The sequence below is a fragment of the Thalassophryne amazonica genome, chromosome 13, assembly GCF_902500255.1.
Source record: "Thalassophryne amazonica chromosome 13, fThaAma1.1, whole genome shotgun sequence".
In the NCBI taxonomy this organism is placed as follows: domain Eukaryota; kingdom Metazoa; phylum Chordata; class Actinopteri; order Batrachoidiformes; family Batrachoididae; genus Thalassophryne; species Thalassophryne amazonica.
Window position 1 is genome coordinate 77,851,995 of NC_047115.1, and position 27,790 is coordinate 77,879,784.

The window sequence follows — 27,790 nt, forward strand, 5'->3', positions numbered from 1 at the left end:
GGGTTAGACCTGTTGTCTGTCTGGATGGTTGCCATTAGGGACCCTAGTCAGGGGTGGGCAACTTGTTCCAGAAAGGGGCAAGAGGGTGCAGGTTTTCTTTGCAGCCATTGACTCCACCAGGTCTTGGCCCTTTCTGGAACAAGTTGCCCACCCCTACACGAGATGGATCTGTACATTCAAAAAATGGCTCATTGGTTGAACTCAATTCAATTATGTTCAGGATTTCCATCTAATAAATATATGTAGCCCCAACTCAAATAAAACACATCCATGCAAGATAATGTAACTTAATTTAGTTGGGACTACATATATTTATTGGATGGAATCCAATCTTGTGAGTAGGTTTTTTGCGTGTATCACTCAAACAAATGACTCATTGGATGAACTCAGTTCAGTTATGGGCAGGATTTCCATCTATGTAGTCCAAACTAAATTAAATTAAATTATCTTGCATGGGTGTGCTTTTTTTGAGTTGAGGCTACAAATATTTATTGGATGTAAATCCTGCTCATAATTGAATTGAGTTCATCCAGTGCATCAGTTTTTTGAGTGTAGCATGGTGCACTCAAAAAAGTGACTCATTGGATGAACTCAATTCAGTTATGTGCAGGATTTCCATCAAATAAATACATGTAGCACCAACTCAAAAAAGCACATACATGCAAGATAATTTAATTTAAGTTAGTTGGATTGCATATCAGATGGAAATCCAATTCAATCCAATATTAGATGGAAATCCAATCCAATGAGTCAGTTTTTTGAGTGTGGGTGCAGCAGCAAACAGCACTAACTCATGTTCCCAGATCTCACCTGATCGGTGACCTTCAGTTTTCACATATTTTTTTTCCCAAACTCAAATCACAAAGTTCTTGGTTGGTTGACAGTCATTCGTGCATTTGTTTCTTCGAGATTGGACGACTGCAATGTTCTATTTTCTGGTTTACCGCAGTCCAGCATTAGGGGTCTTCAGTTGGTTCAAAATGCTGCAGCCAGACTTGACAGGAAGCAGAAAGTTTGACCACATTACACCTATTCTGGCATCTCTTCACTGGCTTCCAGTCCCTGTCAGATCAGATTTTAAGGTTCTGTTACTAACCTATAAAAGTATTCACGGGCTAGCGCTTCCCTACTTAGCTGACCTACTTAAACCCAACGTACCGGCCCGGGCTCTGCATTCTCAGGGTGCAGGGCTACTTTGTGTCCCTAGGGTGAATAAAAAGTCTGCAGGTCACAGAGCTTTCTCTTCTTGTGCTCCTATTCTGTGGAATGATCTCCCTGCCTCAATAAAATAGATTCTGTAGAGACTTTCAAGTCCAGACTTAAGAATCACTTATTTTCCCTTTCGTATTGCTAGCATACTGGCATAGTATGTTATTATGCTTTCTACCCTTTTACATTCATTTTATTATTAAATTATCAAACAGAACAGGGCGCGGCCTCAACTTTTTCTAAATTCTGGTTCTTTTAGTGAAGCTTAGGGGAAGTGTCTGGCGATCACCTTAGTATTTCTTCTCTTTTTCTTGTTAAATGCTGAGAAATTATACTGTATTTGTTGTTTTTCTGATACCTGATTCTGTTTTTTTTTTTTTTTTTATCCCTGTTTAAGTTGTGGCTCCATCCAGAGATGGGAGTGGGTGTCTCTGTTTTGCAGGCCTCCAGTCTTGTGCACCAGCATGGACTCCCAAAATTTCCTGTATTGTCTATTGTGTCGGAAGCATGGCCCAAGCCGAGGGTCACCCCTTTGAGTCTGGTCTGCTTGAGGTTTCTTCCTCAAATCATCCGCCTGTGTGCTTGCTGTAGGGGTCGGTAAAGTTCGACCTTACTTGTGTGAAGTGCCTTGAGGCAACTTTGTTGTGATTTGGTGCTATATAAATGAAAATAATTTCAAATGGAAATTCTGTCAGACTAAGTCCAAATTTGATCAGAACTGATCGAGATATGTTTCTTTCTCTCTCTCTCTCTCTCTCTCTCTCTCCAAAAACAATTGGGACCCCCCCCCCCCCATACACACACACACACACACCCTTATCCTACACCCACATGCTTAGGCAATCTGCTGCCAAAGCACATATGCGACTGAATGAAACAATGTTGGTCCTCTAACGTCAGCAGCACTACAACAGTAAAACGGTGCTGACAGGCCATCAATGACTTGTGGGAGATATTCAGAAGGTCAGTGTAACTAATTTAGAGAGCTACAAACTATTAGAAGAGAGCCATTAGAGGCCCACAAAGCCATGATAATGCTAACGGTTAGCGTTTGTGGCAGAGCACATGTAGCCCTGGGGCTTTAACATGAGTGGCTTCTCTGCAGGTTCACTCAGCAGATTTCCTTTTAATCACAGTTAACTTGCAGAGTTTTGAAAATCGATAAATGATGTCTTACCCATTTTGAAAACAGTAGCCCCGACGTTCTGGGAGAACTGAATATTTGTGTTAATACTGCATGGTATGTACACGATGTAGGGGATTTTTGTGTGTGTTTGAAAATTTGACTTTTCTTTTAATGAGTTGACTGGTTCAATGGAGCTGTTTGAGAATGCATGAGAGATTTCCAGTTGCTGAACATGCACATTTCTGCTAAACATTCCATTGTTTCTAACTGGCAAAGCAGAAAGTCCACAACAATTCCAGCTTTTACAACATAGTGAAGTCATTAAGAGATTCTAGCTGTTGCTGCGCCAGCAAATTGTGCAAAATTTCACTATACATAAGTGTGTGACATGAATAGCAAAATGATCAGCAGCCCATCAGATTTCAGACAGTTTTACCAAAAATGTGTGAGAGGCTGACTTTAAAATTGGACTCTCTGGTGTGACAGTCGTCAACTGCTGATTGCACTTCAGCATTACTGTGTTGAGTCTTTGCTCTGATTCAAGTATAAAAATAAACTACAACATGTCCGACACCCTCTATGCAGCAAAAACGGTGCATTTACTCTGTCGAGTCCTAATGGCGTACCTTCTGAACACTGTATTTTGCATTGACAGTCCATTCCAACTCTGATGGATGCGTCATAACTTCTTTAAATTAAATGTAAGAGCAGAACAGTGAAGCTATAAATACTTGGTGTGAATTCAACTTTTACTGCATGAGAGAAACTGTTAAATTATTTAGTGTTTCTGCACAAAGCCTATAAAACACATGGCTATTTACAAATTTGCAAGGATGGCAGGGAGACTGGGATGAATAATATAGATGTGGGAAGTGTCACTACTGCTGGAAATCTTAGAATGTATTTATCAGCAGGAAAGAGAAAGTTCACCAACAGTTAAAAGGAGCTACATGGGGAAAAAAAAATTATATATATATATATATATATATATATATATATATATATATATATATATATATATATATATATATATATAAAAGATTGCTACATCTGGAGCATATATTCTTGTATTCTTGTATCAGTGGCATCCACTGTGGTACACAAAAATATTGTTGGTGAAATATACAATCACAACATATATACTGCCACCACCAGTCAGCCATGCCTATGAACTGAACACAACACACTAAATATGGATCCAAACTTCAGAATAACAGGGATTTATTCCCTCAGACATGGCCATTATGTTATTCTCTCTATTAGTTTTCTGTTTTGAAGAATGACATCTGACAAGGATAATCCCTTGTTGCACCTTTGTTTTAGCTCATTATTTTGCTGTTGGTTGTAAGGCCACAGCAGGTGGTCACCCCACTGAGTCTGGTCTGCTCAAGGTTTCTTCCCTGTAATCAAAAAACACCTGATGGAGTTTTACCTTGCCACTGTTGTCAAAATGCCAAAATGTAACATTGAATGGAAGGCAAAGAAAGGAAGACCTTTAAATTTTATGGCTCTGGATAAAGGCGTAGGTCTAGATTTTGATCTGTGAGTTTTTTCATTGATCCTGATTCCTTTGATCCTGAGCCTGACTTTGAGCTTCTGTATTTGCTTCCAATTCCTCAGAGGCAGTAATCAGGATGGTAAATTAGTTTAGTGAGTAACATCAACATGCCTGTACCTCTTGAGTCTGAGTCATCAGATTGCAATGACAGCATCAAAGCAAGGCAGACAGGCCGACCGACTGATGGACAGACAGACAATGGCAATGAAAGATAACATCTTTGGCAAGGTACACATATCAGCTATAAGAGTCAGAGGTCAGTGAACCAGAGCTAAGGGGAAGATCAGTGATAAGTCAGTAGGATAAGGACCCAAGGTAATCAATCAGAAATATTAGTTGTTTTAATGATTGTGTTTAAATATTGGTTTTAATGTTAAAATTGTACTGTACAGTGCTGAAAAAATATTAACTATCTTCCTTTGGTCTATAATTTTTGGCCACTGATTGGACTGTGTTCTGGAAGGATCTAACTTAACAAAAAATTATATCACCTTTTTTTTGTTGTGTATGTGTGTTTTCTTTAAACCTTTCTCTCAAACCCCAAAATACATTCTGTATGCAAAGCAAACACCAAATAGATTGCTAAAAGTAATGTAATAATTAAGAAAAACTCTCCCTTTCAACAACTCTTTTGTTCTTGACTTCTAAATTGTACATACAGTGATCTACAGTACAGGTCCACCATCTGGCTGTTTCTGGTCAGCTAATGTAGGGTAGAACTTCAGTTTTCATTTAGTGGTTGTGTTCATAGTTAGATGGAAAGATCTCCTCCTTCTTCATCCTCTTCAGTTCCTAAAAGTGTCTGGTTGACATTACTGCACTCCTCCTCGTTGGTTCCACACAAACACATCTCAGAGCAGTTGAGGCCCTGCAACCAACAGGAACATTGTGAAGTGCAACTGGTCTTCTTGCACCCACATTTGATGAGGTGAGTAACTGTGGCTGGAGCTGGCAGATCCCTTGTTGGTACAGGTGCTGGCCTATCTCCCTCTTCCTTCGTAGTTTGTTGCTGGTGGTCACTGAGGCTGAAGAATGTTATCCTGACACCACACCATGGCCTGGTAATGTGCCCCAGATATGGCTTCATGTAAGGCTCCTCATGTCTGAGGTAGTTTCTGAGCCTCTAGTTGTTTCTTAGAGAAAAGCTTCCATCTGAGATCATCAACATCTACCACAGTGCTACCAGGCTCATAGAGCTGGAAAACAAATGTCTCAATGGCTCGTTCAGTGTCAACTTCCATCTTCTCGGATATCCCTAAGGCAGCAAATGCAGATACCACCTCCACTGAGCATCTGCTAAGTGCTTACCAACAGGTGAGCTTCCCTTGCCTGCGGATCGACCTGTCACATCAGCTCCAGAGAAGGCATGAAATCCTGGTAAGGCTGAAGTCTTTGCATCACCAAGTGCATTTACTGTTGGTCCCAGTGAGATTACTCATATCTTGTTCCCCACACCAGTAACAAAGCAGGTGTCCCTGTGGAGCTAATGGTAATGGTGGATTGCAAGGACAAAACATCAGTGTCAGGTGACTGAATATAGAGTTCTGTTGCTCCTCTTCGATCAGAATCCAGACTGTGCAGGATAAGTCTCATGTCAGCTTCTTCTTGGCAGCTGGAGAGATGTTGAACATCCATGGAGTTTGGGAGGACCTCTTGCCGCAAAGTCACTTTGAAGAACTTGGGCTTACCCTCAAAGTGATGAGAGCTTTCTTTGCAAGGTAAACTGTCAGCTCATCTTAGGTTGGGGTACTGGACAGGAACTGCTTTGCTGACACCTTGGCAGTTTGTGTATTGTTTCTGACAAGATCATAATGGTCATAGACAGAGTTCATCATATTCTCTGCACTTGCTGTCCAGTGTAGCTAGGAAGTGGACAGCCCAGTGAGCACATGTGTTAACCCAAGGTGGCTTACTCATTTCCTGGACAATTGCCATTCCATCAATTACAGTTGCCTTTCTTGGTGTCAAGGAAGTAATGTCACTGGTGATATCCTCTGGCTGCAGATCAACACTAATTTTGCTTGGAAGGTCCTTATGTGCAGCCATCAGTTTGCTTTTGTCTGTGCATCATATCCATGAACTCTTGATGCATGTCTGGATCTGTGACCTGAAAGGCAATGATCTCTTCAAGGTAAAGTGGAACAAGCCTGGCATAAGCAAAGAAGTACTTGCACAGAGCATCAAGGGACAACAGGTGCAGCTCCCAAAGACCATCACGAGTGGCACGGATGAATGTACAAGTAAATACAGTAAGTCCCTTCGGCTGCTCCCTTGTTTGCACTTGGGGTCGCCACAGCAAATCCAAGGTGGATCTGCATGTTGAATTGGCACAAGTTTTACGCCGGATGCCCTTCCTGACGCAACTCCACATTACATGGAGAAATGTGGCAGGGGTGGGATTTGGACCCGGAACCTTCTGAACTGAAACCAAGCACATTAACCACTTGGCCATCAGTACAAGTATATAGTGTAGTGCTACGTGACTAAAAAGATTAATCCAGGTTTTGAGTATATTTCTTATTGTTACATGGGAAACAAGGTACCAGTAGATTCAGTAGATTCTCACAAATCCAACAAGATCAAGCATTCATGATATGCACACTCTTAGGCTATGAAACTGGGCTATTAGTAAAAAAAAAGTAGAAATGGGGGTATTCACAATAATAGTAGCATCTGCTGTTGACGCTACAAACTCAAAACTATTATGTTCAAACTGCTTTTTTAGCAATCATGTGAATCACTAAACTAGTATTTAGTTGTATAACCACAGTTTTTCAATTTTTTCACATCTGCGAGGCATGAATTTTGTTGGTTTGGAACCAAGATTTTGCTTGTTTACTAGTGTGCTTGGGGTCATTGTCTTGTTGAAACACCCATTTCAAGAGCATGTCCTCTTCAGCATAAGGCAACATGATTTCTTCAAGTATTTTGACATATCCAAACTGATCCATGATACCTGGTATACAATATATAGGCCCAACACCATAGTAGGAGAAACATGCCCATATCATGATGCTTGCACCACCATGCTTCACTGTCTTCAGTGTGAACTGTGGCTTGAATTCAGAGTTTGGGCATCGTGTCACAAACTGTCTGCGGCCCTTGGACCCAAAAACAACAATTTTACTCTCATCAGTCCACAAAATATTCCTCCATTTCTCTTTAGGCCAGTTGATGTGCTCTTTGGCAAAAAACATCTTCTGCACATGTCTTTTATTTCACAGAGGGACTTTGCGGGGGATTCTTGCAAATAAATTAGCTTCACACAGGTGTCTTCTAACTGTCACAGCACTTACAGGTAACTCCAGACTGTCTTTGATCATCCTGGAGCTGATCAATGGGTGAGCCTTTGCCATTCTGGTTATTCTTCTATCCATTTTGATGGTTGTTTTCTGTTTTCTTCCACGCGTCTCTGGTTTTTTTGTCCATTTTAAAGCATTGGAGATCATTGTAGATGAACAGCGTATAATTTTTTGCACCTGTGTATAAGTTTTCCCCTCTCCAATCAACTTTTGAATCAAACTACGCTGTTCTTCTGAACAATGTCTTAAACGTCCCATTTTCCTCAGGCTTTCAAAGAGAAAAGCATGTTCAACAGGTGCTGGCTTCATCCTTAAATAGGGGACACCTGATTCACACCTGTTTGTTCCACAAAATTGACAAACTCACTGACTGAATGCCACACTACTATTATTGTGAACACCCCCTTTTCTACTTTTTTTTTTTTTTTTTTACTAATAGCCCGATTTCATAGCCTTAAGAGTGTGCATATCATGAATGCTTGGTCTTGTTGGATTTGGGAGAATCTACTGAATCTACTGGTACCTTGTTTCCCATGTAACAATAAGAAATATACTCAAAACCTGGATTAATCTTTTTAGTCACATAGCACTACTATTATTCTGAACACTACTGTATGAATCATACCATCCTCATGTAGGTCCGCACAAACATGAAGAGTGAACTTTGTGATCTCTTCTTATCAAATTTGGCGATTATTTTCAGTACCCTTTGGGAATTAAGGATAGTTTTCATATTTTGCTGCTCCTTCAACATCCCTTGTTGCAGGTGTTGAACACAACTTTGGTCAAGGTGCTGTGTTGCTGCTACACAGACTCTTCAGATAAGGATGATCTAGGAAGAATTCTACATTGAGATCATATGGGCCAGGAGTGTAGTCATGTGTGCTTCTGGACTCTTTTCATGTGCTTGGCTTTCATATAAGGTCATGTCCAAGGTGATAACCATCTTCCTGTCAGGTCCCATGACCATGCAATTGATTTGTTGGGTTGGTTTCAGGACTGTGATTAGGGCTGCCATTCATGGACAGGTGCATCTATCAAAGGCAGGGCAATAACCTCTGTAAAAGGTTTTGTAGATGACAGGAGAGTTGTAGACTGCCCAGATAGGGACATCTGCCACTGCCACCCTGTTGAATCACCAAGGAAAGCTTAGGGTGAATGTAGATTTGTATTTCTTATATCTAAGGCCTTAACTATCATGCAAAAGTTAGCTGATGTAGATCATCATTGCATCTTCCTGAAGAGGAGAAAGTGAGATCTCAGTGGTACGTATATGCTGGTTTGGATAGGTCGTGGCTGTAAAGTTCAACAAGAAGTTAGTTGTATGATCATAAACAGACATTCTGTAATGAAGACACTGTCAGGTCAGATTGAAAATTTGTCAGAAACACTTTAGAAAACACAATGTAACGTTCTGGCACTCCAGACTCTGAACCAAAGTGTGATTAATACAGTACGTTGGGTCAAAAATGACCTCTCAACTTTGAGGCTATGTCAAGGTGACTGAAGATCCACAGAAAAAAATGGCAACAACATTTTTCCATTTCCTGGCAATGCTAAGAAGACATTCATAATAGTTGCAAAACATTAACATGCAAAACCAATGCCAAAATTCTACTCACAACACCATTGGCCATTCATGCTTTCATCAGCTCTAGACCTGGTTATTGTAATGCTCTTTATACTGGCATTAGCCAGTCTTCTCTTGCACACCTCCAGTTGGTGCAGAATGGTGCTGGTCATCTTTTAACAGACACTTCTAGATGTGAGCATATTACACCTGCCTTGTACTCACTCCACTGGCTTCCAGTTCATTTCAGAATTGATTTTAAGATGTTAATGTTTGTTTCTTGTTATTAATGGCTTTGCATCTCCTTACCTCTATGAAATTTTAACACTGTGCACTTACAGTAGGACATTACGGACATCTGTCCAGCTTCATTTAGATGTTCTGAGGTCAAAATAGAAACTCTGGGGCAATGGTACTTTTGCAGTAGCTGGCCCCAGACTGTGGAATAAGCTAACTCTTGACTTGTGCACTATTCCTGTCCTAGCACTTTTTAAATCTAAATTTAAGACTTATTTATTTAAGATGGCTTTTACCACCTAGTGGGGAGGTGACATGTTCTGTTTTTATGTGCTGTTTTTACTTTGTTGTATGTGTGTTTTCATTTTCTTTTTATGAATCTGTATTTTTACTGTAATGCACTTTGGACACTGTCTGGCCGCAGTAAACCTCTTTTAAATAAATGTTGATTGATTGATTGATTGTATGGTAGAGTGGCCACATGGAGTCCACTCCTTTGTAAAAGGGACATGGCAGCCCACCTGGAGTGTGCCAAAAGGCACCTGAAGGACTCTCAGACCATGAGAAACCAAATTTTCTGCTCCGATGAGATCAAGATTGAACTCTGCGCATTGATGCCAGGTGTCATGTTTGGGCACCAGGCACCATGCCTACAGTGAAGCATGGTGGTGGCAGCATCATGCTGTGGGGATGTTTTGGACCGGCAAGACCTGGAAGACGAGTCAGGATTGAGGGAAAGATGAATGCAGCAATGTACAGAGACATCCTGGATGAAAACCTGCTTCAGAGCACTCTTGACCTCAGACTGGGGTGATGGGTCATCTTTCAGCAGGACAATGACCCTAAGCACACAGCCAAGATATCACAGGAGTGGCTTCAGGGCAACTCTGTGAATGTCCTTGAGTGACCCAGCCAGAGCCTAGACCTGAACTCCCATGTTGTGCCCCATAATTTTGTTTTTATGGGGTATTGTGTGTAGAATTTTGAGGAATAATGTGAATTTTATCCATTTTGGAATAAGGCTGTAACATAACAAAATGTGAAGGGCTGTGCATACTTTCTGGATGCACTGTATCGTCGGAGCCCATACTTGGCCAGTGAGGTTTTAAGTGATTTCACAAAGTTTCAGAGAAAAACTCAAAAACTTCAAAACTCAGTATGAAGTGCCTGACTTACAGGGTACAGCTGACAGATGGTTCAAATCACATCCTGCATGTGCTGCTGAGGGTCCCCTCACTCCTTCTCACTGTCTGTCACACTCATTCATGTTCACCGTCTCTGCTGCATTCGCCTTCACTGCCCAGCATCAGCCAACAGTTCCAACATGACACTCCCTGCAGCGGAATCTGCTTCCTGTGTTTTCCACCGGGTCCACAGGAAGCATGCTGCCATGTGTGTTGCCAGCACTGTTTTTTGACATCCTTCTGGTGCATTTCCCTTGCAAGTTTAAACAAAAAAGGACACGTGTGCCAAACGTCCCCTGTTGGGGTGGTATATATCACTGGGCTACAACAGTTGGAGAGCAGTAAGAGACACAAATTTGTGAGAAAATATATGAATTAGTGACAATTTTCACTTGGAATCACATTAACTTGGTGACATATTTGTAAAAAAAAGTGCTCAGAAGGCAAAGCCCTGTAAATGATCATTTAAAAAAAAAGAGTTGCATGGCCCCACAGAGGAGAAAAATAAATAAGAAAATAGGTCATGTTTTGTCTGGTGGCAGCACACTCACCGACTTGCAGAACATTGTCCAGCAGGGGGATCATTTTCCCTGCTAGATTCACTCACCTCTCTGGTGTTGGAGGAGGACTACATACAGATCTCATTGTCACTTCTTGGGAATGACCAGTATAAGATCCTCTGCTGGATGGGCTCTGGGATCCTCTCGAAGTGCTCCCCAACACTCTGGACCAGCCACACCTCTCCGGGACACTGCTCTTCATTATTGTCCCAGCTAGATCCACTATCCTCCTTCTCCGGCACCACACAGGACTCCTCCAGCCTGCTGCCCCTGCCTGCACACCGGTGTCGCAGACTGAAAGGTTTCCCCTACAGATCGGCAGGGATTCACCGATTATCGCCTTGTTTCTGCTTAAAACTGCACTCTAGTCATCATCTAGCTCAGTCACAGATATCTGAAGCTTTTGTACAACAATCATTTCTACATAAATTCAGCATTATTTCATAATAAAACATGGGGGAGTGATCAGAGCGCAACTCTAGTGCGTCTCAGACTGACTCTCTGAGTCTGACTCTCTACACCCAAACCGATCAAAGGGAATAATGTGATTATTAACAACAGATGACAAAGTAAAACTTCTTAAATCATTCTAAAGCCAGTTTGAAGCAGAAACAAGGCGGTAATCTGTTAATCGCTGCTAACGCTCCGAAATGACGCATGTGCAGTGAAGGCAGGGGGAACAATCTGTAGGGGGGGACCATTCAGACGGCGACACTGGGTTGTAGCAAAGCTGGCAGCAGAGCCCTTTGGCTGGGGGCTGCTTGACTAAGTTGGCAATGATTGCACGGCTTCCAGAAGCGCAGCTCCTCTTTGATCATATAAAAGGAAGAGTGTGTCACCAACCCCTCACAGGTTGTCTCACATGTTGCGCACTTTCTGACTCACTTTCTGAAACTAAATTGAAATGGATTTTAGATGGGCTCGAGATGCCCACAATGACTCTGACTATTTTGAAAGAAGTTTTGTCACATTAATTTTTAATTAACATGTTCAAATTCCTGTGTCACAGGAGCAAGGCCCTGCGGTTCATGTTAAAACCAAAAACCTGAAAACCTCTATGAATGTTTTGAGACATTTTGGAAACTCCCTTGTGAAAGTCATTCGCAATTTGTCACCAATAGTCACAGTCCATTGATATACTACTAAGGGTGTAATGATACATGTATTTGTATTGAACTGTTTTGGTACGGGACGTTCGGTCCCTTACAGGGCTGTGCACAGGTGAGTTTGTGTTGCGTGTGTTTACATTCAGTGTTGCCAACTTGGTGACTTTCTTGCTAAATTGGTGACTTTCCAAACCCTCTTGATGACTTATTTCCTCAAAAGCGACTAGCGACAAATCTAGCTACTTTTCCTGGCATTACTGGAGACCTTTCTGATGTTTGGCGACTGAAAGTGAAAGTCTCTGTTGTCACCAAGTGGCAGTGGGTCTCCCCCTCCTCCACTGCCTGCAGCAGCCTGAAAGCGCTGAGCGGAGGGATATCTACAATCCTCACTCGACTCGCTCAGCCTACTGACCTCGTTTGCTGCACTGTGATTAAATAGTCCCCAGACTTTGAGAAGCCCTGGCATTGAGAAGTTATTTTATTTTAATAAGTGATGGCCAATTTTAATGGCAAAATAAATAAACAAACCAAGAATCAAGTTTATTTGTGGTCCTAAATATTTTTAAGGTGGTTTTACTCACTTTTTTGCCTTTCCCACAATATATCTTTATTTAAAAAGATATATTAACAAACATTAAAAGAACAGTTAACAGTTAACAGTTAAGCGATAGAAAATAAAATAAATTGTACAGAAGTAAAGGGATTCTCCAACATTAATTCTCTTTAAAAAAAAATCCCTTATTGAGTGTGACAGTTTTGGACAAATTAATTTTTCTGGCAAAAAATATGACGGTTGAATAAATTGAACAGGGCCTCATGCTGGAACCGTTGTGCTGTGCTTTACATGTGGAAAAGTTTTGTTAAAAGCTGTTTACTAGGAACGTATTTTTTTTAATAATATTTCATTTTATTTAACTTATTACCAGACAGCACTTTGCAATTATTTTATTTTCCTGTTTGTATAATGTTACAATAAATTATTGTTTTAAACAAATTTAGGTTTTGCATTTTGTTCCCAAACTACTGAAAATGAACCGAACTGTGACTTCAAAACCGAGGTACATACCAAACCGTGATTTTTGTGTATCTTTATACCCCGAGATACTACCCTAATGGTTACCTGGCATTCGATTGGCTGTGTGTTGGATGATCACTTTGTCAAATAAATTACAAAGAGATTCACTGAAGCATGTTGTTTGTGTTCTAATACTGTAGTCTGAAATAAAAACAGCCAGCTGTGTTCCTGACCCGACCCCACTGCCATGTTGGGATTTGAGTAAATAGATTTCAAATTTAAAGCTGGAGGGTTGATAATTTATATAGATCAAATAGCGATGTGTATTTTTTATGGGTAACTAATAAATTTGTATGAAAAACAAACAAACAAACAAAACCCAAGTGGTTCTGTTAAAAACAAACAAAGGAAAGTCCTATGGCTGCTGGGGGATCATTACAACAATAATCAATACTTTGTTCAATAAAGTTTGTGGTCCCTAGAGGGTCTTGCTGAAACTTAATCATGTTTTAATTCCAAGTTATATGAGACACAAGCACTTGGGATGTTGCACTTCAAATTTAGTGAAAATTGGATTGTTTTGTTCTGCTGATGTGGTCACGAATGTGTCACAAGCTAAGAGAAATGCCATGTGGTGAAAGGAATGTGGCTGCTTTTAGCCACAGTGGTAAATAACCTTTTCCAACATATGTAATTCACCAGGTGGAAGAAGGAAACTAACAGTGGATAAAGAAAACAAATACATCATTTATTCACATTGGCTAAGTATTAAAACATCATAGTCTAGAAAGTGTGACTGACAGAGTGTGTTTCTATATATCCCACTTTTGTTTTGTTTTTTTTCTCTGGCAGGGCACAATATTATCTGATCAATTGCAGATGTTGACTTCTATAATGCACATTGGACAGGGTTGGCTACACACAGTTTTATTAAATATAGAAGAAATTTAAATGTTGAGCAAGCCACTGAAGAAATTGTCCGCATACTGTAAGTTGCCAACAAGTGTGCTTTATTGTGAAGGTACGAGGTCTGTTAGAAAAGTATTGGACTTTTTTTTTTTTTTTGCAAAAACCTGATGGATTTGAATCATGTGTGCTTGCATGAGCCAACCTTGAACCTTCGTGCGCATGTGTGAATTTTTTCACACCTGACGATTGTGTCATTTGCTGGCAAGCAGCATTTGTGTGAGGTTGTGTGTCGTGCTCTCGGCGGATTTTCATTGCAAGGAAAATGGCGGAACGACTGGAGCAGTGCTACTGCATCAAATTTTGCCAGAAACTGGGCAACAGCCAGGTGGAAACCTTTCGGAAGATTCAGACGGCACGAAGGTTCAAGGTTTGCTCATGCAAGCACACGTGATTCAAATCCATCAGGTTTTTGAAAAAATTAAAAAGGTCCAATACTTTTCTAACAGACCTCGTATATCAGGACAGGATTACAGACTGGATTTGAGTCCATCAGTAATACCTGCAGTGAGGTACGCAAGCAAAACTCGCTTGTAACCAGAATGTCATAGGTTCATTTACCTTTTGAAACACATAGATCATGGTTGTAATGTGAGTGAACAGCACAATTATGTCCACTGAGGTTTCAGTGGTGAACAGATGGTTGCTATACTGGGCAATTTGCGAGTGTGAGCAGATGTGTTCCTGAGAAACACTAACATTTCTGTCAGTACAGCAACACTGCCTGAAATAAATGTTAGGGGGAAATAAAAATAAATCAAATATTACTTCAGCACAACAGACCTTATTTATGAAATCATCCACATTCTTGCCTTTACCAAGTCATGTTCCCAGGCCGCCGCGTCTGAAAACCGAGTACAGTCACAGCCTAATTAATCTCAAGATGCAGCTTCAGCTCTGGATGTTACACCAGAATAACAAACGCTTTGATAAGTGAAGATTGTAAATGATTCATTGGGCTGATTCCAGGCAGATGCACTGATATGCCTTCAATCAATGAATGTGATCCATGTTCTTGAGCTTTTCATTGTCTGTTCCTGCTGGATAGTCACAGCACTGAAACTCTCCCTACCTGCGGTTGTGCTGATGGAGAAAATGCTTTGTGTGAGCGCGGTGAGGCTCCAAAGGGTCGGCTTTATGACACTGATCCAAGTCAAAAATGATGATGGCCATAAAAGTTAACACTGACAGCTGAGGCAACAAAAGAGGAGCTTTAAGACACACAGGACAAAATGTCTTGTATGAATAATGAAAAAAGTCACTTCCATTAGCATGGCCTGTGCTTTTAATAGTGCCGTCTGCCACCTTCCCTCTTCATCAGTTAAAAGATCATTTTCATTTCATTATTTCCTGGACACAGTGAATGATGGCTAGTGATGTGCCTTTATTTCCAGGGGGAAGGAGTTCGGTCATGACGTGGACTTTATTCTCACCACGACTGAGATTGGAAAAGAGGAAAATCTGCTTTTCAGCGTTATTGATCAGCTGAAAAAACAAGTAAGTGTGTAATTTATATGTTTTCTCGGCAGTGTAACAGCCTAGGTATGTACCTTCTAAAATGCACTGAGTGAACAGCTAAATGAATGAATGTATGAGTGAATGAATGGATGGATGGGTATATCCCTTCCAGTTTCCCATGTAACAGCTCAAAAACAATAAATGCTCTCATTTCTTTGCTCACTAAATCATAAAGGCATAAAATCAGGACAAACCTTTTGCATCTGGTGAAGTTTGATGCATCATATCAATTGGAAAAACAAACAACAACAACAACAAAAAAAACAGATATTACGTATGCTCACACTCACTCATCTTCAACTGCTTAGTTCAATTGAGGGTCGCGGGGGGCTGGAGCCTATCCCAGCAGTCATAGAGCGCAAGGCGGGGTACACCCAGGACAGGACGCCAGTCTGTCACAGGGCCACAAATAAACAAACACATTCATACCCACTTGCACACCTACGGACAGTTTAAAGATTCCAATCCACCTAACCCGCATGTCTTTGGATGTGGGAGGAAACCGGAGCACCCGGAGGAAACCCACGCAAACACGGGGAGAACATGCAAACTCCACACAGAAAGGCCACAGGCGGGAACTGAACCCATGACCTTGCTGTGAGGCAACAGTTAACCAGCTAACCACTAATCCACCGTGCTGCCCAATATTACATATACTGATTGTCAATTTAAAGTTTATAGTTCACCTAACCTGCATGTCTCTGGAAGTAGGAAGAAGCTGGAGCACCTGGAGAGAACCCATGAAAATGGGGGGGGGGGGGGGGGTCCACACAGAAAGGACCATGTGGGAAGTGATCCCAGGACCTTCTTGCTGTGAAGCAACAGTGCCTAACACCAAGCCACTGTGCCATCCTAGTACATACAGAAAATACAAAAAAATAGTACCACTGGCAAAAAACCCATATGATTTCTGTCCTTTTTTTGATGCACTCTGAATTCTATTTTGAAATGTGCATTTTACTCAGGATTTTACTCTTTTTAAAAATGTTTTATTGTTAGTATGACCAAAGCAGTTGGTCACCTCTTTGGGTCTGGTCTGTTTGAGGTTTCTTCCTCAAAAAAACAAAACAAAACAAAAAAAGCCAGAGGGAGTTTTTCTGTACCAGTGTTTCCTACGTGCTTGCTCAGGGGTTTGGTAAGGTTAGACTTTACCCTGGTGAAGCACCTTGGGGCGACTTATGTTATGATTTGGTACTACATAAATAAAGTGAACTGAATGAATATCAATAGGCAAATTGTTCCTTGATGTACCAACAGGGTAAGAAAATACTGTCAAAGCTGCTGAATTCTTTATTAGTCTGGGACCACACAGCAAGCTCACATCCTGTGATCACAAGGCACGAGAAGGCACATAAGGTTTAACAAGTTCAAAAAGAGCTGTAGTATCAGAATCTGTATTGGTGCCGGGACTGGTATCTGTAGTTATGCAGTTAAATTAGATCAGAAAACATATGTGGATCACCCTATTATGTCTGTCACCTGCTGAACGGTTAGTCCATGCTAGGTTGATGAGGGAATAGTTCTAGCTATGCTTATCACTCACTGAGAGAGACTGACACATTTTGCACAGAAATGTACTAAACAAAAGAGATATGTATAACCCTCACAATCACAAAGGGGAGATATTGGAATCACTCTGTCCATCCATCTACATCTCTGTCTGTCTGTCCATGAATCTTGTAAGCACAACTCCTTCTAAACTGTTTTGGAAATTTCAATGAAACACATGAAGATGTGCAAGAAGGACAATAATAGTGGACCAACATTTCAAAGGGGTGATGATTGCACTTTTGTGTTTGATTGATGCACCATTCTGTATGATATTGACTTTAAAGACTAAAGGCGATAGAACCTTTCCGAGTTGAGGCTCAGATACTTTGGAACTCGTTTGTTTCCAGTTTATGACCTGTGAAGTCATCTTTTAAAACTGGTGGCTGCATACAATTTTATTGTTTCTGTCTGATGTTAAGGGCCCCTTCACACATAATGCGAATTTGTTTGAATTGTGCATGAAGTAAGCATGAAGCAGGAATTGTATCCATGGGTCATCTACAGAGGAACAGATGGATCACACTTGTATTGCCCACTTGGTAAGAGGGATTCAATAAAATTTGGTGTTTTTATATGGTGTGTGGTATTTTTTTTTAAATGCGTCCGTGTCCTTCTTGATGTCAGGTATTTTCCTGCACCTTTCACAGGACAACGATGGTAGCTCAGTGGTAAAGTTTCTGAATGGCAATCAGAGCTTTTGGAAAGTGCAGGTTCGAATCCCGTGGATGGCATGTATTTTTATTTGTTTTTATTTTCACAGCTGCGTGATGTGGTTACACAAGCTGCAGCTGCTTACACTGTGTTCCCACGTGCATGAAACCGTCGCAGCATGTATTTTTAAATTTTTTTTATTTATTTTTCTTCACAGCAGCTGCGTGATGTGTAACCATATCGCGCAGCTGCTGTGAAGAAAAATAAATAAAAAATCGTGCATGTCTGCCTGTTGCCTTGATGTTTTCGTGGTTCGCTCATACAAGCTGTTCTGCCATGAGTTGCCCTGAGTTGTACTTATTCGTACTGTGTGAGAAGGGGCCCTAATTGATGTTTACTGATTTTATCGACATTTTGTCATCTTTTTTAATTTTGTGTCTTGACAGATGCTATATAAATATAATTTACTGACTTACTTACTTGCTTACTTACGTTATACACTCAACCCCTCCAAACCACTCTTTGAAATTCAGTGAAACATCACACAATGAAGTTGTTAATAAGAGAAAATAATTCCTGTTGGCTCTATTCAAGGGGAGATAATTGGACTTTTTTAATGACTGGTGAGGCAACATAAAGTTGCTCTCCTACTGTCTCCAGTTATAGCTAATTAAGCTTGTATCTCATTTAAATATGTAATTAGTGACTTGACATCTTTAAGTGATCTTTTTGTACAAAGTCATTCCATGCTCTAGAAGCATTGCCTGCCTTTACTTATAAGGAAAAAAAAATACAGTATATATTGTTTACACTGTGTACATCAGTTTAACTAATATAGTTATTGCCTGCACTCCAAAAAAACAAACAAACAAAAAAAACAAAAAACAAAACTGACTCATTGGATTGGATTTCCATTTAATAAATAAATACATGTAGCCCAAACTCAAATAAGGCAATCCTTATTTGCAAGATATGCAAGATAATTTCATTTAATTTAGTTGGGACTACACATATTTGACTTTCTTTGCAAATAAAATTTTAACTATTAGAGAAAAAAATATTCATAACCATCCCAAAGACATATCTTTATGTTCGACTGCTTTCAGTAATGCTGGTATTTGGTTAGACTCTTTCTCTCCGATTGTTCTGTCTGAGTTACTTTCATTAGTCACTTCCTCCAAACCATCAACATGTCTATTAGACCCCATTCCTACCAGGCTGCTCAAGGAAGCCCTACCATTAATTAATGCTTCGATCTTAAATATGATCAATCTATCTTTATTAGTTGGCTATGTACCACAGGCTTTTAAGTTGGCTGTAATTAAACCATTACTTAAAAAGCCATCACTTGACCCAGCTATCTTAGCTAATTATAGGCCAATCTCCAACCTTCCTTTTCTCATCAAAAATTCTTGAAAGGGTAGTTGTAAAACAGCTAACTGATCATCTGCAGAGGAATGGTCTATTTGAAGAGTTTCAGTCAGGTTTTAGAATTCATCATAGTACAGAAACAGCATTAGTGAAGGTTACAAATGATCAGACAGTGGACTCATGTCTGTGCTCGTCCTGTTAGACCTCAGTGCAGCTTTTGATACTGTTGACCATAAAATTTTATTACAGAGATTAGAGCATGCCATAGGTATTAAAGGCACTGCACTGCAGTGGATTGAATCATATTTATCAAATAGATTACAGTTTGTTCATGTAAATGGGGAGTCTTCTTCACGGACTAAGGTTAATTAGGACCGATTTTATTCACTTTATACATGCTTCCCTTAGGCAGTATTATTAGAAAGCATTGCTTACATTTTCATTGTTACGCAGATGATACCCAGCTTTATCTATCCATGAAGCCAGAGGACACACACCAATTAGTTAAACTGAAGGAATGTCTTTCTGACCTCTAATTTCCAACTTTTAAATTCAGATAAAACTGAAGTTATTGTACTTGGCCCCACAAATCTTAGAAACATGGTGTCTAACCAGATCCTTACTCTGGATGGCATTACCCTGACCTCTAGTAATACTGTGAGAAATCTTGGAGTCATTTTTGATCAGGATATGTCCTTCAATGTGCATATTAAGCAAATATGTAAGACTGCTTTTTTGCATTTGCGCAATATTTCTAAAATTAGAAAGGTCTTGTCTCAGAGTGATGCTGAAAAGCTAATTCATGCATTTATTTCTTCTAGGCTGGACTATTGTAATTCATTATTATCAGGTTGTCCTAAAAGTTCCCTGAAAAGCCTTCAGTTAATTCAAAATGCTGCAGCTAGAGTACTGACAGGGACTAGTAGAAGGAGAGAGCATATTTCACCCATATTGGCTTCTCTTCATTGGCTCCCTGTTAATTCCAGAATAGAATTTAAAATTCTTCTTCTTACTTATAAGGTTTTGAATAATCAGGTCCCATCTTATCTTAGGGACCTCATAGTACCATATCACCCCAATAGAGCACTTCGTTCTCAGACTGCAGGCTTACTTGTAGTTCCTAGGGTTTGTAAGAGTAGAATGGAAGGCAGAGCCTTCAGCTTTCAGGCTCCTCTCCTGTGAAACCAGCTCCCAATTCGGATTAGGGAGACAGACACCCTCTGTACTTTTAAGATTAAGCTTAAAACTTTCTTTTTTGAAAAAGCTTATAGTTAGGGCTGGATCAGGTGACCCTGAACCATCCCTTAGTTATGCTGCTATAGACTTAGACTGCTGGCGGGTTTCCCATGATGCACCCAGTGTTTTTTTTATTCATCTCCTTTTGCTCTCTATGCACCACTCTGCTTTTAATCATTGATGATTGATTTCTGCTCTCTTCCACAGCATGTCTTTTTCCTGATTCTCTCCCCTCAGCCCCAACCAGTCCCAGCAGAAGACTGCCCCTCCCTGAGCCTGGTTCTGCTGGAGGTTTCTTCCTGTTAAAAGGGAGTTTTCCTTCCCACTGTCGCCAAGTGCTTGCTCATAGGGGGTCGTTTTGACCATTGGGGTTTTTCTGTAATTATTGTATGGCTTTTGCCTTACAATATAAAGCGCCTTGGGGTGACTGTTTGTTGTGATTTGGCACTATATAAATAAAATTGATTTGATTTGATTTGATATTTATTCAACATTAATCCTGCTCATAACTGAATTGAGTTTATCCAATGAGTCATTTTTTGAGTGTGTACAAATATGCCTCATATTACCATTATTAGTTTATTCATAATAAAACACTTTAATCCAATGCAAGTCAAGTCTGGGAGCATGTGCTGGTGCAAGCCATTGCCCATCTTCATGAATGGAAATCTTAGGGCCCCTTCACACATAGTATGAATAAATACAAAAAAGGGTGACTCACGGCAAAACAGCTCCTATGAGTGAACCACGAAAACACTGAGACGACGTCGGGAGGGACACGTGGTCGGGCAGGCATGAATGATCCCTCTGCGATGGTTTCATGCATGAGCATGGGGGGCAAATGACACGCACCCCATGTGCTGGAGAGGGAGCGGGGGGAGCACACAAAACACATGCACACGTGTTGTGGGGGCAGCTGACACTCTGGCACACCACATGTGTACTTGCCAACTTCACAGTCGTGAGGGCACTTAGACAAATTTCACATCCAGCTCGAAAGTGACTGTCTGCTGACTGTTTTTGTGCTAACAGAGCGAATGGCCACACAGTGCCAAGTGATCAGTGTTAGATGTTCATGTGTGTCACCTGGAATTTGGCTGACACCTGCCGGGAGAGCGATCGAATGGGCTCTCACAAGCAACTCTCTGTCTTTCAGCTGCTGGTGTGCGCAAATAGTGGTAACAAGAGGTGTATATGGTATTAGAGGCAGTAGCGTCATGAGTATGAGGCATTGGAGGCAGCTCAGATTTTTCACAATTGGCACGCAAGTCCTCTTTCGTGGGCTAGTCAACATAGATCATGTTATGTGTGAAGGGCCCCTAATATTTGGCATGTCACTATAACTTTGTAACAGGAATAACATACGAGGTCTGTTAGAAAAGTATCTGACCTTTTTTTTTTGTTTTTTTTGCAAAAACCTGATGGATTTGAATCACGTGTGCTTGCATGAGCCAACCTTGAACCTTCGTGCGCATGCGTGAATTTTTTCACGCCTGTCGATTGCGTCATTTGCTGGCAAGTAGCCTTTGTGTGAGGACAAATTTTCATTTTCATTGCAAGGAAAATGACGGAACGATTGGAGCAGCACTACTGCATCAAATTTTGCCAGAAACTGGGCGACAGCCAGGTGGAAAGCATTCTCATTTCCGCTGCTTGTATCCACAACTTTGTTTGGTCATTTCCCGCAGTTCATAACCGTTCATGAGGATAGGAGCATAAACTGACAGGCAAACTGAAAGTCTTACTTTCTAGCTCAGCTTTTTCTTCTGGTATAGTGTCCACAGTACCTCAGACTCAGCTCTAATCCATCTATCAACCCCATGTTCCATCTTACCCCCACTGGTGAACAAGACCCTAAGATACTTGAACTCCTCTACTTGAGGCAGTAACTCTACTCTGTACCAAAGGAGACAAACCCACTCTTTACCAACAGAGGACCATAGTGGCCACCGTGTCTTATCCACACTTTTGACACATCACGTGGTAGCACCCACACTTGCGTTGCTTCAAACAAATAGTAGCCCAGTAGCCTGTACGGACTTGCATTGTTCTTTTCTAAGGAAACAAAGCTGAATAAAAGAGAAGAACATGCAGTAAAGTCAGGCCATATGCTTTCAGTAGAGCACAGCTGGGGCATTGCGACCTTGAAAGCTCAAGTACAAGCAAGCATGAAAAATAAAACCTAAGTTCCCCTCTGAGTGCAGAGTTATGATAATGTCACTTGGTGCATGTTCAAAAATGATCATCGATGGGTTCAGCACAAAATACGATTGAAGTCTACATTACAATGGTTTGTGAGAGCTGTTATAATTAGCTGATTATTGACAGAACAAGCAAATTACTTTCTTGTCTGATGATGTCTGTGGTACTGCTGTTGGCATTGGCATTTGATGTCTGCTATCAGAAGTATTCAAGTGCTAAAATGAGAGACTCTGCACCCAATGAGAGACCTCACCCAAGTGAAGCCACTTGAGGCAGCGTTGTTGTTATTTGGTGCAATGTAAATAATTTGAATTGAATACGCCAAATCAGTATTATCGACACGCATGCGCCGTGACTGTGTCAAATCTTCAGGTCAAACTTCATGTGTACTCAATTTAGCAAACAAAACATAGAAGCCTCATTACTGGAGTGTTCAAGGCATTTTTGTATTGCTGATAAATTAGCAGCTTTAAGCAGTGCTAAAGCAGCATTGCCAGGTCCACAGTGTTCCTTGGAAGATGGAAAGAAAGCACTGCATATCGCATTTGCGTTTCAACATAAATTCTTCAAACTTTTCCAACAGAATTGTAGGATCCCAAAGGCTCAATTTCAATTTATTTTCATTTATCAGTTCAGCTTTTAGCTGTAACTTCTGCTAATTTTTTTCAGGGGTTTATCAGTTTAGCTTTATAAAAAATTGACTTTTCAGTTAGCAGATTAACGGTTATCAAAGCTAACTTTTTAGTTAGCTGTGCCCACTACTGGACAATAGTAATAGTTATGCAGTGTTAATCAAAAGTTGCTTTCTCATAATTATGAGAAACACAATGTAAAAATTAGTTAAATATAGATAGAGGGAATATTTGTCTTTTCAATTTGCAGAAATCAATTTTCAATAGAGTTTGAGACCAGGTAGTGGCAGCCCCCCCCCCCCCCCCACACACACACACAGTTTTTTCTTCAACCCTCTTTCTGTTGGCCTGTGAAACATTTGGATTTAGACAAATCTTTAACCACTGAAAGTATTCAGAAATTATAGATGAGCTTTAAATGGTCCATTTCCAGAGTGGATGATATTTTAAGATTTCATATTTCTCTGCTTGCAGTGCCATTTTACTTTGGACTGGCTACAAATACGAGGTCTGTCCGAAAAGTAACGAACCTTTTTATTTTTTTCAATAACTATATGGATTTGAATCATGTGCGCTTGCATCAGCCAAGCTTGAACCTTCGTGCACATGATCCGGGACGTTGTGTGACTACCAGAGAAATCGCAGAAAATGTGGACATCAGCACTTTTGCGGCACATTCCACTGTTACAGGAGATTTTGTAATGAAAGACATGCGGAGGAATTCGTGCGTCGGGACAGAGCCGCTCATGGCGCACAACAAAAAACACCTCCGTATTGGAAACCATTCGGAAGATTCAGGCGGCTTTCGGTGGCTTTTCAGTCGAGTTAATATCCGAGAAATTGTGTAACAGCTGGGCATGCCACAACATGTCCTGTGAGACATCCAACACGCTGTTTCGCCGTGAGTCACCCTTTTTTGTTGCTGCCCAGTTCAGCTTATTGTCCAGATGTAGTCCCAGGTACTTATACGTGGAGACCACCTCCACCTCCGCTCCACCAATGTTAATGGGCTGCAGAGAGGGTGGCGCCCGGCGAAAGTCCAGCACCATCTCCTTTGTTTTAGTGGTGTTCAGGTGGAGCTTATTCAGCTGGTACCACTGCACAAAGTCCTTCACCAGGCCTCTGTACTCCCTCTCGCCCCCCTCCCGAATACATGCCACAATTGCAGTGTCATCTGAGAACTTCTGCATGTGACATGTATTGGAGTTCTAACGAAGGTCCGTGGTATAGAGGGTGATGAGGAGAGGACAGAGCACTGTGCCCTGAGGTGCTCCAGTACTGCAATTCAGAGTTGAAGACCTGCAGTCCCCCACCCAGACAAACTGCGGCCTATTGGTAAGGTAGTCTGAGATCCAGCTCACTAGATGGGGGTCCACAGCCATGATGTTGAGTTTATCCTGGAGAAGGCTGGGGTAGATGGTATTAAAAGCACTGGAGAAGTCAAAAAACAGCATTCTCACAGTGCATCCCCCCATACAGGTACTTAAGAGCACGGTGTAGGAGGTAGAGGACCGCATCCTCAACACCCACCCTCTCCCGGCAAATTGGAGAGGATCCCTCACTGCCTGCACCTGGGGCTGCATGAACTGCAGAACCAGTCGCTCCAATGTTTTCATCACATGTTACGTGAGAGCGACTGGCCTGTAGTCATTGAGCTCCCGAGGGCGACTGATCTTGGGAACTGGCACAATACAGGATGTTTTCCATAGTAAGGGAACCTTCTCCAGCTGCAGACTCAGGTTGAAGACCCGTTGCAGCGGTTCTCATTTTTTTTTAAATTCATTTTTAATTATTTATTAAATTTTATGTTGACTTGTTTTATATAAGGCGCCTTGAGATGGCTTTTGCTGTGATTTGGCGCATTATAAGCTAATTCAATTAAATTGAATTAAATTCTCCCAGCTCCACAACACAGGCCTTCAAGAGCCTCGGACAAACCAAGTCAGGTCCCGCAGCCTTCCTAGGGTGGAGCTGTCACAGCGCTGTAGTCACCTGGTTTGCGGTAATGGAGGGGTGAGTTGAGGTGGGTGAGGTGGGGACTAGTGAGGGAGAGAAAGAGGCACATAGGGGAGATGCAGGACGGGGGTGGTCTGGGGAGCTGACAGTAGGCTGTGGGGGGTTGGTTGGGGGTGAGCTGAACCGATTAAAAAAGGTGTTCAGCTCCTCAGCTTTCTGGATGTCCATGCAACCCAGATTGCCCTTACTGCCACAGCCAGTGATGGTTTTCATTCCTCTCGAGACCTCCCGCATGTTTTTATTAGACAGCGTCCTCTCCAGCTTTTTACCGTACTCCTCTTTAGCCTGCTTTAAACAAAGTTTGAGCTCCCCCTGCACTGCCCTCACCCCCTCCCAATCCCTACTCCTAAACACCCGCTTCTTCCTGTTCAGGAGCCCCTTCACTTCAGCTGTGATCCACGGCTTGTTATTGTCAAAACATATGACAGTTCTGACTGGTACCACCTAGTCCATACAAAAGTTCAAATAATCCGACAGACAGCCCACCGCCCCCTCGAGGTCCTCTCCATGAGCGTCAACCAAAACACTCCAGTCTGTGGTGGCAAAACAGTCCCTGAGAGCATCCTTTGCTTCAGGTGATGATTTTCGAACAGGCCTGGTTATAACTGTTTGCCTTTTAACCAGAGGAGTGTAAGTGGGTCGTAAGTGGACCAGGTTGTGATCAGATTTGCCTAGTGGAGGTAGGGGGGAAGCTGAATATGCATTGATGATGTTTGCATACAACAGGTCAATAGTCTTAGTTTTTCTTGTGGGACAGGTGACATAATGGTGGAAGGAGGGCAGAGTAGTGTCCAATGGGACATGATTAAAATCACCAGAAATAATGAAGAAAGCATGCGAATTTTGTGACTGAAGCGCTGTAGTGACGTTGTAGATGGACTCTAGCGCTGTCTCCGCATTGGCACTCGGAGGAATGTAAACACAGAGCGCGATGACGTGGGAAAACTCACGTGGTACGTAGTACGGTCTGATGCTAACAGCTAACAGTTCCAACTCCCGGCTACATATCACCGTTTTGACAGTCAGATGGTTAGGATGACACCACCGCTTGTTGGTGTACAGAATAAGGCCCCCACCTTTGCTCTTCCCGCTGGTCCTGGGATCCCGGTCAGCGCGCACGGTGGAAAAGCCGGGTAGGTCCACGTTAGCATCCGGTATGTAGCTGGTTAGCCACGGCTCCGTAAACAGAAGTAGACTACTCTCCATGTAGCTCGAGTGGCACCGGATCAGCGTGGTAAGTTCATCCATCTTATTTGAAAGCGCACTAACATTACCCATCACCACGGAGGGGACTGGTGGTTTAAAAATCCTCCGTTTGGCAACTCTAGCTGCAGCTTTGGCCCTGCGTTGGTATCCAGCACGTCTTCCCTGGTATACCCGCCTTAGCTATGCCACAAGAAGTTGGTTGACTCCATGCCTCGCAGATGTGAAGAAATCATGAAAAACTGGTTATACAACTAAATACTAGTTTAGTGATTCACAGGATTGCTAAAAAAGCAGTTTGAACATAATAGTTTTGAGTTTGTAGCGTCAACAGCAGATGCTACTATTATTGTGAACACCCCCTTTTCTACTTTTTTTACTAACAGCCCAATTTCATAGCCTTAAGAGTGTGTATATCATGAATGCTTGGTCTTGTTGGATTTGTGAGAATCTACTGAATGTACTGGTACCTTGTTTCCCATGTAACAATAAGAAATATACTCAAAACCTGGATTAATCTTTTTAGTCACATAGCACTACTATTATTCTGAACACTACTGTACATCTCATTAAATGTAAGAGAAAGGCATGTAAATATTGACAATGGAGAACAGGCACGGACATGCACAGGCAGGTGAACACACATGCTACACATTCGCACATCATACAGATAGCACATAAGTGACACGGCGATCAGAGACAGCAGACCTTTCACCCCATTCCTGCAACTAGTGGAAAATAACAATTCATGAGATATTCTTTGATAATACTCTTACCAAGTGTTCAACCTTTTTTTGTGTTTTCTTTACAATGCCAAAATATTATAATTATTATATTTAAAACTACAAAACATGTCACCACACGCACAGCAATATCCAATGACTTTTCTGTGCAGCATGATCATACCCTTGATTATATTTTCCTCATTCTGCACATGTCACAACATGCACATATTATATGACTCATGAGTGCAGTGTAATCATGCACAGTGCACTGATTGTATTTCCTCATCCTGTGCATGTAACAACAGCAACAGTAATGTTCAAGTGACTCATTTTTATTTATTTATTGTGGTAAATCTGACATGTTTTTTCCAATTCTCCCTTACACAATAGGTTGTATTAGTAAACTAAAGTATGAAAAATGTTGGCCCCACAAAAATGGTCAAAAACCGTTTTCATCAAATGATTTGTGAATCTAAAAACAACAAAAAGATACATTATATATATATATATATATATATATATATATATATATATATATATATATATATATATATATATATATATATATATATATATAGATAGATAGATAGATATATATAGTGAGGAAAATAAGTATTTGAACACCCTGTGATTTTGCAAATTCTCCCACTTAGAAATCATGGAGCCGTCTGTAATTTTCATCTTAGGTGCATGTCCACTGTGAAAGACATAATCTAAAAAAAAAAAAATCTGTAAATAACAATGTATGATTTTTTAATAATTTATTTGTATGTTACTGCTGCAAATAAGTATTTGAACACCTGTGAAAATCAATGTTAATATTTGGTACAGTAGCCTTTGTTTGCAATTACA

The 27,790-nt window shown here is 41.1% G+C and overlaps 1 protein-coding gene and 1 long non-coding RNA gene across 2 annotated transcripts in view; one reads left to right on the forward strand and one right to left on the reverse strand.

The window, feature by feature from the left end:
* Positions 1-27,790, forward strand: part of dntt (deoxynucleotidyltransferase, terminal) — a 471,498-nt gene that overhangs the window by 237,432 nt on the left and 206,276 nt on the right. The window contains exon 8 of the mRNA XM_034184986.1: positions 15,228-15,330. Coding sequence (XP_034040877.1) covers positions 15,228-15,330 — 103 coding nt within the window. The remainder of the gene's footprint in view (positions 1-15,227; positions 15,331-27,790) is intronic.
* LOC117523446 lies at positions 1,313-27,219 on the reverse strand. The gene is made up of 3 exons (XR_004564506.1): positions 27,208-27,219; positions 26,669-26,676; positions 1,313-1,560 (listed from the first exon to the last, which is right to left on the reverse strand). It is a non-coding gene; the product is annotated as an uncharacterized LOC117523446 (long non-coding RNA).